At 41.9% G+C, this 12,549-nt stretch overlaps 1 protein-coding gene across 1 annotated transcript; it reads left to right on the top strand.

Annotated features, from left to right (window-relative positions):
* Positions 1-3,054: 3,054 nt before the first annotated feature.
* On the top strand, positions 3,055-7,539 carry LOC143417026 (programmed cell death 1 ligand 1-like). Its single transcript, XM_076882667.1, has 5 exons — positions 3,055-3,193; positions 4,386-4,745; positions 5,616-5,693; positions 7,034-7,119; positions 7,296-7,539. The coding sequence occupies exons 1-5, from the start codon at positions 3,133-3,135 to the stop codon at positions 7,359-7,361; spliced, it is 651 nt and encodes a 216-aa protein (XP_076738782.1). The 5' UTR covers positions 3,055-3,132; the 3' UTR covers positions 7,362-7,539.
* Positions 7,540-12,549: the final 5,010 nt, after the last annotated feature.

Here is a 12,549-nt window from a genome sequence, read left to right as displayed (position 1 = left end):
ATTAGATATCTGAGCATCCCTGACTCACTCACCTGTTGCCGTGCGCATCCAGCTCTTCGGTCACCTGACGTCCCAGCTGTCACTGGTAGGACTTGCCTACATGTAGCTGCTGCCTCAGCCTGAATTGGCGAAGTTACATTCAATCAAGATGGTCTGGCATGCTACAACTTTATAGTTGTTAAGTTCTGGCTACAAGTATACATACCCATCTGGTACATTTTTTTTTATTATTATTATTATTATCATCATCATCATCCTACCCAATTATGTTTCTTTTAATCAGAGTATGCTGTTTTAATGACTTTACAATATCATTTACATTGTGTTCCTTACATTTTCCCCAATTGTATGTTATATTAATCCTATATTTCCGTTTTAATATTTCTAATGTTTGCCTTGTTTTCTTCACTGTCTGGTCTGCCTCTGTCTCACCTGTATGGATGCATTTACACCTAAATGTCCCCAACAAAGGATGTTTTAATTCACCACTATTCCAGTGAAACACGAGTCTCCCATCTTCCTGCTACCAGTCTGGAGTTTTTGTTCACCAAAGCACACACCAACTTCATACTGACGGACAGATCACTGCCCTTTTGCCGCCTTGTCTGACCGTGTTTTGTGGCTTTGGTTCACTTCGCCTCACTCTTCCCCATTCTTGTCAATAAATCAGGCCGTTCTGCAACCATGGCAGCCATTCACTCTATGGCTTTATTCATGGTGTATTTTACCCCTTCACCAAAGGCCGTTTTCGTTTACAACATTATATTTGCAGTGTTCGTCTATCTATCAATATCTGCGGAGTATTTTTTTAACGAGTATCCTATTTTCTAAAGCACAGCGTGTAAAGGGTAGCTCGGTTAGCAGGATGCTAGCATGTAGCGCTTAGTGAGACACGCCTCAGACGAGTTGAGCAAAGACCCCGTCTGTGTACTTTACACGTGAGCAACGGATTTAAATAAAATTAACGTTTCAAAAGACAAACTTGAAGATAAAAAACAATATACTTACCGGAGAATCGCCAGGGTTTGCCGCTGCCATCTTGCTGCTCCTAAATTCAAAACTGCCTCTGCAGTCAGGCAGGGGAGGCGTGGAAATTGTCTTTGAGTTAGTCAAACGTTTTCCTTAGTTCGAGTAGATGATAAAATAAAAATAAATGGGATTTTAAGTAGGACTAGGCGTTCTGTAATGATCTCTATTTAGGAGAAAAACTTAATCACTCACCTTTAAACAGCTCTCTTTTAGGAGACACGCTGCTGGCTAACGGTGTCATGTGATCAAACAGCGTAATTTAATTGGCTGAGAGCCGCTCGACTCGATCTAGTGCTGATTGCTCTGGCTTGGGTCATTCAAGTTCATCACTTTTGCAGTTGAATTTTTTGCAGTTGAATTTTTTGCAGGTGAATTTTTTGCAGGTGAATATTTTTGCAGGGAAATTTGGAGGATAAAAATTCAGTGTCATAAATTCAATGTCTAAAAATTTTCGAATTCTGATGATACTATATTTCTTCCATATCGATCATCTACATCAACAAGATGAAACATGTGCTGCTGTAACGTTTTCATTCCTGATGAACACAAACTCTTTTCCAGTCTCACTGACCCTCACACAGTCATACAGCATGTTTACTACTAACTTGCTGACTGTGCAGAGCTTTTCCTCTCACTGTTACTGTCAGTCTGTGTTGTGTTTGTAAACTCTTTATATTGTTATAGTTTTACAGTTTTATGTTCTTTGTCTCGCTGCTGTCAACTTTAATGTTCTTGTCTGTGATTGGTCAGTTGCTGCCAGCTACTGCCTCCTTCATGTAAATGTGTTTGCAGCTACACTGACATCAGTGACCAGCTTAATGTCACTTCTCATCAGGAAGTGTAACTCTGACTTGAGTCTCAGTGCTGTTTCTGTTCTCTGTGTTTTTTCAGTGTTTGGGTTTTTGCTTGTATGGTTTAAATAAGTGAATTTTCCTAAAATTCAGACATGATGACAGCCTAACATTGACCATCACTGCAGGCAGGAGGAGATTATTGCTGCAGTCTAACTACAGTTTTTTGAGGATGATGTTTGTCAGAAAATCCACTTCTGCTTCACTGACTCAGCAGACTGACACACTTTTTAAATTGAATCAAACATGTTCTGGTTTTCACAGACAATAATAATAAAAAAACATTATCAAAGATGAATCATTCAAAGTCTAAGATCAATATGTTTTATATTCAGACATTCACACCAAGAATCTGTTTTTATCAACACAAACTAACAAGCATAACTCTTTAACTGATAACCCTAACCCTAACCCTAACCCAACAAGCCCATAAAGTGTGCAGTGAATTCTGTTTTAAGGGCATGAAGACCAAATATTGCAAGGCGGAAAAAAAATTAGATATGGACAGAAAAACAAAACGAGGAAGTCCTATGTGAGCATTTTAGTTCAAGGCTCATATTTGATTGTAATTTCTTTTTTTCTAACTTAACAAGCAGTGAAAACTAAAATAAAACTATCACATTTCTCAGGACTGAAGAAATGTAGACTCCACTCAGTCCCAAATTCAAACCACCAAAATCTCAGTTGCAGTAATGTGGGTGGAGCAGTTCAACAACAAACTGCAGGTTGGTACCAGAGTCAAAGCTCCGTCCTACAGTCATTATGTTCTTGTACTGATCTGTGTCGTGTCCTTAAACTCGCTCTTCTGCTTTCAAGGTAAACAGCTTTTATTTGGAATCACTCTCAGTCACATTAGCAGCTGTGTAGATTATAGACTATCACAGCTCATCAACTAGATTTAATCACATGTTGGTAAATTAATTAAATTCACTGTGAACATTTCTTCTTTGCTGTTTGATGTGTCAGTGACGACAGCTGTCAGCGAATCACTTAAACGGAGCTAAAAGGAGCTGAAAATGTTGCCTGATGTTTCTCAGGCAAGTTCTGCACTTTTAGGAGCAACTTAATTCTGTTTAACACTGACATTGAATTTTATTTTCAAAAATATTTCTAGAAATTTGAGGTTTACATCTGTGTGTTGAGATTTCATGGAGTGATTAACTGTCTGCAGGCTGATTGTGAAGAGGAGACGTGTACTGACTTCAGGCTTCAGACTGTGGGCTCGTTCTCGTCCATCATCTGAGCAGTCATCATGGACTGGTTTCACTCTGTTTCTCTGTGGAATTTTATTCTCAGCTTGGGTTTTGTTAAAGGTTATTTGTTAAATAACTATAATTAACTGATGAGTAGGTTTTAAGTATTGATTCAGTTTCATGTGTTGAAATATTTCCAGTGTGACTTTTTTAATGCTCACATGTAATTTATAAACCATTTATTTCTTTAGTTTAAAAAAAGCATAGAAAGTTTCCCATGACGACGTGTAGAGACACTTAACTTCCTTTAACTAAAGACCTCAGCAATCATGCATGTAAGAGGAAACAGTGAACTCCATCAGCATGCACACAGCAGCAGAAGTGAAAATCCTGATCAAACCATAAACAGTAGTTTCCATTTTCATGTCCACAGTGAAGAGTTCTGCTTTCTTTCTCCAGCAGCACAATCCTGAAACAGTTTCAGAGTCTCTGTGTTTCCAAACTGAGCTGATAAATGTTTACAGTAACATCTGTGTTATTAGTTGATGTTGAGCTCCATCTGCAGGAGGGACACAGTTAAACTGTCATCAGTGTTTAGTTTCTCTCACATTTATCATGTAGCAGATCTCAGTGGGAGTGGATGTTTGCTGTGGATGTTTACAGGCTGAAATCCTTCTAATGTGACATGTTTTCAGTGCTCACATGTAAATTACAACCATCCAGTTTCTTCTTCATGATTTCAAAACCTCTCAGTGAATCAAGTTTTCTGCGAGCTGTTTAAATTGACTTTAGATTTTGGTGGATGATCAAACTGTGGCTGCTTAACTGTGCTGACTGCAGAGATACTGAATAAGTCTGATCAACAGATTCATTATGAAAGTCATGGAAACAAAATCATCATCATCACAGTTATCCTGGTCAGTACTGAGATCACCTTCATTTCAGCAGAAACTGATCCAAGAACAATGAGACACAATAATTGTTTTATTTAGTTGATTTTGTTTTAATAAGTAACTAATAATGAACTCCATTAATGGCACAGCCTTAATAAAGGCGTCCTGCAGCACAGCTCTCTGATGGTTTCATTATTTCCTTCATGCTGAGGAAAAATCATTGTTTCCATGTTTGTCACAGCAGAACTTCATCAGATTATTGTTGTTGATTTTTTGTGATTATTTGTGTTTGATCTTTTTGAACAAATCAACCAACGAAGCAGTGATTTTTGTCAGCGTTGTCTCTGACTCACTGTGAAAGGAGTTCTGATGTTGTCTAAAGTTGTGAGTGTGTCTGCTCCTCTCTGTCTCCTCAACAGGATCATTTGTAGTGGATGTGACACAGAGCTCCTATCAGGCAGAGGAGAACCACAACATCACACTGGAGTGGACGTTCACCACCAAAGCAGACATGTCCATCTCAGCACTGAAGATCCTCTGTTACATGAATAATGATCATGAACACATAACTCTGTATTTTCTTCATGATGGTGTCGAGTTCTCAGAGGATCAGGACAAAAAGTTTTCAGGACGAGTCCAGAGTGACAAAGACGGCCTCAGAGAAGGACGAATCAGACTCCAGCTGTCCAGACTCAGGACTGAGGACTCGGGTCTGTACCTGTGTGAGGTGGACACAGGTTATGGCCGCGGCTACAACAGCTGCAGAGTCACCGTCTCTGGTAAGACAATTCATTTATACACATGTGATCACTGTGAGCTGTTAAACTGTATCAAGGCTGGATCCTGCGAATTATGAAAAACAAAAGCTCTCTTTAGATAGTTTCCACTTTCATAACAACAGTGTCTTTATAAATATCCTGTTTGATTGATGGAGTTTCAGACACCAGCAGTTGTAGCCCCACTTTCACTGATTTGAGTCCATGAACTGGATCTTCTTCACTGTTCTAGAGCTGATGTTTCCTTTTGGAGCGTTTTTAATAGAATTACCAGAAAAACTGTGTAGTTAGAAAATTACATCCATAAACTGCATCACACAGACACACACCTGCCAATTAGTGCTGAGTACAGTAACAGACATATAGGAAGTCTACACAGAGATTATATGAAACTATCCATGGAGACCAACACTGGTTCATGTAGAAGACTGTAAACATGGTCATTTCTGCTTTAAGTCGGACTTTTTAACACAAGAGTCTTTGTGGCTTACACACACGTGAGGCTAATTCTTCATGGAGCTGCTGGTCCAGGTAACATCCCTGAAGGAGGCCTCAGAGTCTGAGTCGACCACAGAAATCCACAGTGTCCAACCTCAGTGACAGTTACTGAGCAGCTTCATCAGGACATGTGAGGAAACAAACACCGAAGAGCTACAAACTGTTTCTCTCATCACGACACTTTTTTTGTTTTTGGGTTCTTCATTGTTGGTTTCATGTTTCAGTTTTGTAAGTTTCCACTTGGTAGAAATAAAACTGTGTACAGAGCTGAGGGCAGCTTAGTTCACTGTCAGAATATTACATCAGTTTTTAAGTTCAATCAAAATATTTAGAAATATGTTTTATATTATTTTATTTCATTTTACTTTATTTCAGAATCAAAACCTGAGAAGACAGAAACAACTCAGCAACCTAGAAGTCTCCAACCACCAAATCTGAATGAAGAGACCAAAGGTAAAAAAGAAAGTCTTTACAGTTTACAAAAACCTAAATGTCATTCACTATATTGCTTATATACAGTTCAGTCAGGAGATATGGGCCAAATCTGAGAAATTAGTTAATTTACCAGAACAGAAAACACTCCCATCCAGTTTTCTACAAATGGATTTCGTTCAGTCTCAGACTAAAGAGAGTCCAAGACTAGGCTCGTTCTATAGAAGTGAAACTGAGTCTGTGTAGTGTTGGGCTAATGAAAGGTAATGGTAGGGAGGTAATGAAACATCAGGCTAACAATACAAACAGTTTTCATCTTAGGTCATCTTTGAAAATCTCGAAAACAACAAAGTAAAATCCCCCCATAAACCTGCAGCTCTTTCAGGTAAACATACTGAGTGTCACGGTCTGCGGAGGCAGACCGTGCGGGAATGTGTATGGTGGACCCAGGTGCGAACACAAGCGAGGATGCAGGAGTGGATTTAAACAAAAGCGAGCCTTTTATTATGGCTGATGAAAGGAACAAAACAGAGTGAAGGCAGCATATGAGTAGTAGCTCAACAGAAACCTAAACTGGACAAACTAAGGAAAGGCTATGGCTGGAAATACGGAACACAGGGGGTGGGAACACAGACGACGCGACACAGACTGTATGAAACACAGAGACTAAATACACATGAGGGATGATCAGGGGAAGTGGATGCACACGGGGAACACAGGTGACACTGATAATCATAACAAGAAACGGCAGGAGTGAACGTAACACTGATGGGAGATGGGCAAAGTAAAACAGGAAGTACACAGAGGTTCAAACAGGAGGAGAGAGAGCACGGGGAGAACGCAGACATAACGGGCTGGGGAAAACATAGAATAAAACACAAAGAGAGACGAGGGCTCATAAATACACAGAGGGGCACACAGGGGGTAAGAGTCACGAAGGGAAAACACTTAAGGAACAACGTAACAGATCAACCCAGGAAGCATGGCCTAAATAAAGAACAAAATACAAAAATACATGAAAACTAAGAATACTGGGCCCACATGGCCCAGGACCATGACACTGAGGTTCTGATTCAAAATGTCAAATATCAGTTTTATCCAGTTCTGGGTTTTGGGGGCTCGAGTCTTTCCTGGTTAACATTGGGCAAAAGGCCCGATGTAAGCTGGAGGTCACCAGACTGTAAGTGGAGATAAATTAAATTCTGTGTGCATCAGAAACATGTAAATAAAGTCTGGTGTTCACCTCCCAGAGTAATATTGGTTGTTTAATGGTTAATTCCACTTCCTGTCTTTTAAATGTGCAAATTTACATCATTAACACAGAACTGTGTTTTTACTGTTTTTGCACCTTTCTTTGTCAGGCGGGCTAATTATCTTCGGGGTTGTATTCATCTGTATCTCTCTGGTCTTATGGGGATTGATGTTTTATCAGAATTGCAAAGAACACGTAAGTCTGTCAGAAAAAAAATATTTTGGTTTTAAGTGTTGTAAATTTAAAATTATCAAAACAAATTTTTACAATTTGTATCACCTTATCGTTTGCTCTGTCACGATTTAAAAGTTTCTTAAACTTGTGTTCAGTATAACTCAGTGAATCTTTTAATTGTCTTCAATTTTAAACAGAGGAGGTCTCCATCCCGCAGAACAAGGGAGATATTGATGAAGACTTTTTCAGAAGTTGGACCTTAGAGCCAACAGAGGGAGAAAAACAACAACAAACTCGAGAGAAAAGAATTGAATTCAGGGCTTCAGTCCAATATTGATATATTTATATTGATATCCTTCAACTCATCTGAGCTGTAAATATCAAAAGTCATTAAAATAAAAACAGGATAAATTGAATTTGAGGTAAAACACAAACAGCATTAACAGGATGGAGCTTCATGTTTCATGTTTAATAAACTTTTTTTATCACTTTTTTTATCACTTTTCTTGACAGTAAAATTGTTTCTGTACTTCTTGTTCATGTGTGCTAAAAAAGAAAAGTAAGAAAAGTAGTTGGACTGATATTTACACTCGTGTCTCGTTTTAATGCAACATCAAAACAGCAGAAACTCAGTGAGAAGAACTCTGACTCACATAAAGAATCATCATTTTGTGACATTCAGAATACATCTAATCAGCACAGCTGCAGATTCTGTTATTAATGTGTGTTTTATGGGAGAAGCTGGATTTTGTTTCCTTGGATTTTTCAGTGTCAGCTCATCAGTGAACTGTTCCTCACAAAGATTCCAAGATCTTGGTCAGGTTTATGTTCCCAATCCAAAGTTTTTCCCAGGACAGAGCTGCTCTAAACCTGCAGCTAATCAATTTCCTGTCACAGCTGGTGAGGCAGGCCCTGTGGAGGTGAGGTAAGGACCCAAACGCAGGCACGGATGTAGATGTGGAGAGTGGGTGTTTTTTTGTGTGAGGTAAATAGGGTACAGGAGGAACGGAGAAGGGCATACAGTGAAACTAAGACAAACCTAAAGTGAGAAACCGTACAAAACTGAGTGGAAACCGACATATGGCAGAAACACAGACAGACTGAAGGATTTAACACAGATGAACAAGCAGGAGAAAACACAGGGCTTATATACTCAGAGGGACAATCAGGGAATGGGAGACAGGAGGGCAACATAGCTGGGAGAAATAAGAGCTGACGTGACAGGGGAAACATAAAATGAACACACTGACATCAGACACGGACCTTCAAAGTAAAACAGCAAGTACGACATACATGCATAAGCACAGACATAACACTATGACAACACAGGGAACCCAGAGACGTGGGACCAGGGCAGGCACAAAGAGAGCTTTAACTATAATCCTGAAACCAAAACCAAAGAACAAGAAAACAAGAATGACCCCGAAACATAAGAAAATCATAATCAAAACAAAAACCACTGAGTCTACAGACTCAGGGCCCTGACATTTCCTGTGTCTAACCCACGATCAGTGTCCAGTGGAGAAATGCTCCTGTTGTTGCATAAAAATGTGCTTTGTTGTCTTTTTTCTCTTCTTAAAATGTTTACTTTTGCTCTGTTGCCTGAATTTGTCATCACTTGGATGTGTTCATGTGTTTATTTCTGAGTAGCTCTATAATTGTCTTACTGATCAGTTCTACCTCTTGTGTCCTGTATCTCTGCACTGCTCACAGCTGTGACAACAACTCAATATGAAAGATCTGGAAATATCATGGAAATATATTTGTTAATACCAAACTGTATATAATATTTTTAAAATATTTAAACTACATTAATATAAAATAATTAAAATTAAATTCAATTGAATTCTGTGTCAAGAAGTTTTCACATCATGTGAACATTTAAAATATCACAACTCTGACTTTCTGTGACTCGTTCTCCAGTCTGGAATAAATATCGACCAACATGAGACTTAAATCAGATTTCCACCTCACCATGAAGGCTGATGGGGTGTTGTCATGACTCCAGTGGGTCAGCCAAATGGACACCCAACATTGTGAACATGATAAGTGGAGAACGAGGTGATGTAGCATTTTCAGACAGATGCCCTTGACTTCCGTGTCGTGTCTTCACCCACAAATCCGTGCTTCGTGCTATTCTGCTCCTGTGTGTCCCCGCACCCCGTCCTCACTGCTCTTGTCTTCCTTGCTCCTTCCTGGAGAAAACAACAAAGAGGCAACTTGTCAGGACACTCGACTACCACAGGCATGCACTCACTGGACTTGACATTAATCGACACTAATGTGGAGTCTCACACAACGATCCCACAATCGGAAAAAAGATTGTCTAACACCCAGGGAAAACAAGTCAGTGTTTCCTGCAACCGCTTCTCCGCAGCGCGACGTAAACCCGCCGCGTGCGCTTCCAGCCACAGGTCACACAGACGATTTACCTTGTCTGTCACCTCCCTCCTGAATGTCTCCGAAAAGTCCGTTGGGTCCATCTGGTGGGATCGTTCATCCGAGGCCAACACAGGCTCCTCCGGCTTGGTAAACTCCACTGCCCGTTTAGCATGCTCCTCCTGCTTGCCGAGCTCCTCTACCGACGGTGCGCGCTCCTCCCGCTTGCCGAGCTCCTTCCCGATGGTGCGCGCTCCTCCCGCTCGCCGTGCTCCTCTCTGGATGGTGCGTGCTCCTCCCGCTCACTGAGCTCCTCTGCCGACGGTGCGCGCTCCTCCCGCTCGCCGAGCTCCCGCTTCGGCTCACAGAGCTCCTCAGCTAGCTGCGCGGGCTCCTCCCACTCACGGAGCTCCTCCGGCTGTGGCGCGGGCTCCTGCTCCGGCTCACTGAGCTCCTCATCTGGCGGTGATGACGGTGACACGGCAGCAGCAGGTGGTGGATGTGGTGGCAGAGTAGTGGATGTGGATGGTGGAACAGATGACAGCTGAACTACAAGCTGGGCAGCTGACTGAGTTGAGGGTGATATGGCTATCATGAAGGGTGGAGAGGATGATAATGTTACAGCTGGCTCAACAAATTCCAGGGGTCCAGAGGCAACTGAGGCCTCCAGTTCGGCCTCTGGGGAAGCCCTGGGGAGAACCTCCGTCTCCATGTGGCCAGACTGGGCCAAAAAGTCATCTGGGTCTGCATGCTCTGAGCTCCCTAGCTCCAAGCTCACAGTCTCAGAGTGAACATTTTCTGAGTTTTTGGAGGTAGAGCAAACAGTTTCTGACCTCTCTGACTCCAAGCTAACTACTTCTGGGCTGACAAAGCAGAACTCTGCCCCAGAATTAGCAGTCAGACCACATTCGTCTGTTGGTGGTCCAAAAATCCAAAAATCTCCACTGGGGGTTCAGTTACACCCAATAGTGAAACTGTGAAGGCCTTCACAGTGTTTACTGCCATAGCAGCTATAGTCTCTATTTCCATGTTTTCAGGCAGGGAATTTACAACCTTTGCAGAGTCCATTTTACTCACTGTGGCGTCCTGAGCCACTGGTCCTGAGTCCTCAACAACCACGGGAGTGAATGTAGATGTGGCTGAACGCTGCTTGCGAGGATGCCTTCTCCTCTGTGAAGGCAGGGCCATGTAATGAATGCTGTCGGTCCATGGCCAGCTGACCGGGCTGAAACCGCAGGAGTGGGTGGATAAGGTGGTGATGGCGATGCCTCTTCTGTATTGGAAGGTCCAACAATTGTGCCGAAAGCATCAACGGGAAAGCCCACCCCCGATGCGTAAAAAAAACAGGCAGCACGAACCTCTAGGAGAGCAACCGAACTTTCCTTGCTCGGGTCGCCCAAGCCAAAACAATTCAAAGCTAGAACTATTCCTCAAATTAGTGACTATTAGAGTTAGTTCGTTAATGATAGTGATCAATCCGTAACTTTGCAATATGGCAAGTCTTTGGTAAGATGACTGGGTGCTTGACGTGTGGCTGCAATGTAGAACGCTCTAATCTACCTCCCACTCTAAGAACACCCTTCTCATCCAGGAAGGGATCGAGCCGATAGTCTATTTGTTCTGTCCTTGGGGAGATCCTTTCGCGTTTGAAGTCCTTTGATTTCCTTGCAGAAGACTGATCTTTGTACAATGGATATGATTTTAAGCTCGGCTTCTTTCCTTTCTTCAAGGTTAGTGGCTTTACTGCTTCTCCTTTCCAAGCCCTTAAACTCTTTCACAAATCTGAGAAGTCTTGCCATAGCTTTGACCAACCTTGACCAACTGGAGAAATTCAGAAAACGTTCTGCCAAAGAATCTGTTTCCATAGTTGTATGGAGTACAACAGCTTTGCGACGCATGGTCTGCTGGATTGAGATCTGATGCCACAAACTTCCATTGCATCAGTTGAGTGCTTTCCTTAATACGCTGAATGCAATTTGCAACGAAAACATGGAAACATATCACATCGTTGTTGATATATCCCAAGACAACTTGAGAATCTGTCCAGAAGGATTCTTGAGCATCTTCTATCTCCAACTCTGCTTTGAGCATGTCACTAATCCACACTGCTACAACTGCTGCAGACAGCTCCAATCTTGGCACTGTAGTAACCTTCGTGGGTGCTACTCTGGACTTGGCAAAGACAAGAGCGCAGTGGACTTGTCCTGCTTCGCTGACAGCTCTCAGGTACGTACAAACACCATACCCTGAAACAATTGCATCTGAGAAATGGTGAAGCTCGTACTTCTGAACTGTTTGAAAATCTCTTGGCACGTAACATCTGTCAATTTTGACATCTGTTAGATTTTTTAGATCCAACAACCAGGACTCCCACCGTGACTTCAGATCGCTTGTGAGTGGCTCATCTCAATCTGCTTTCTCACGACACATTTGCTGTAGTATCTGCTTCCCAAGTAGAACAAAAGGTGCCACAAAGCCAAGTGGATCGTAAATAGAGGCTACCGTGGACAACCCTCCTCTTCTGGAAAGTGGCTGCTTGTTCACAACTACTCGAAACTGGAAATGATCCGAGTCGATGCACCATTTGACACCTTTTCAAATGGGCTCTTTCAATTTGTTGCTCGCCCAGTGACAAGTCTTTTCTTACTGTTTCTGCACAATCTTCTTCCGGCAGCAAATTAAGTACTTGCTTACTGTTTGAAACGAACTTGTGAAGTCGCAAGCCTCTTGTGCTGCAAAGTTCCTTTGCTTCCTTCACCAAACAAATTGCCTTCTTCTTCTGAGTGGAAACTGATAAGACCATCGTCCACATAAAAATTTCGCTCAATGAATCTGGTATCTTCACTGAACTTGCCTTGACCTTGTGCAGCAATATACTTGAGACCAAATTTCGCACATGCAGGGGAAGAAGCAGCTCCAAACAAGTGTACGCGCATGCGATAGACAGATGGAGTAGAGTTGAAGTCTCCATTGTCCCACCAGAAGAAGCGAAAATAATTTTGATCTTCTTCTCTGACTCTGAATTGATGAAACATGCGCTCAATGTCGCACATCACTGCAACTGGACCTTTC

Source organism: Maylandia zebra, linkage group LG3, assembly GCF_041146795.1.
Source record: "Maylandia zebra isolate NMK-2024a linkage group LG3, Mzebra_GT3a, whole genome shotgun sequence".
Taxonomy (NCBI): Eukaryota; Metazoa; Chordata; class Actinopteri; order Cichliformes; family Cichlidae; genus Maylandia; species Maylandia zebra.
This window is presented reverse-complemented; position numbering and strand designations above follow the sequence as displayed.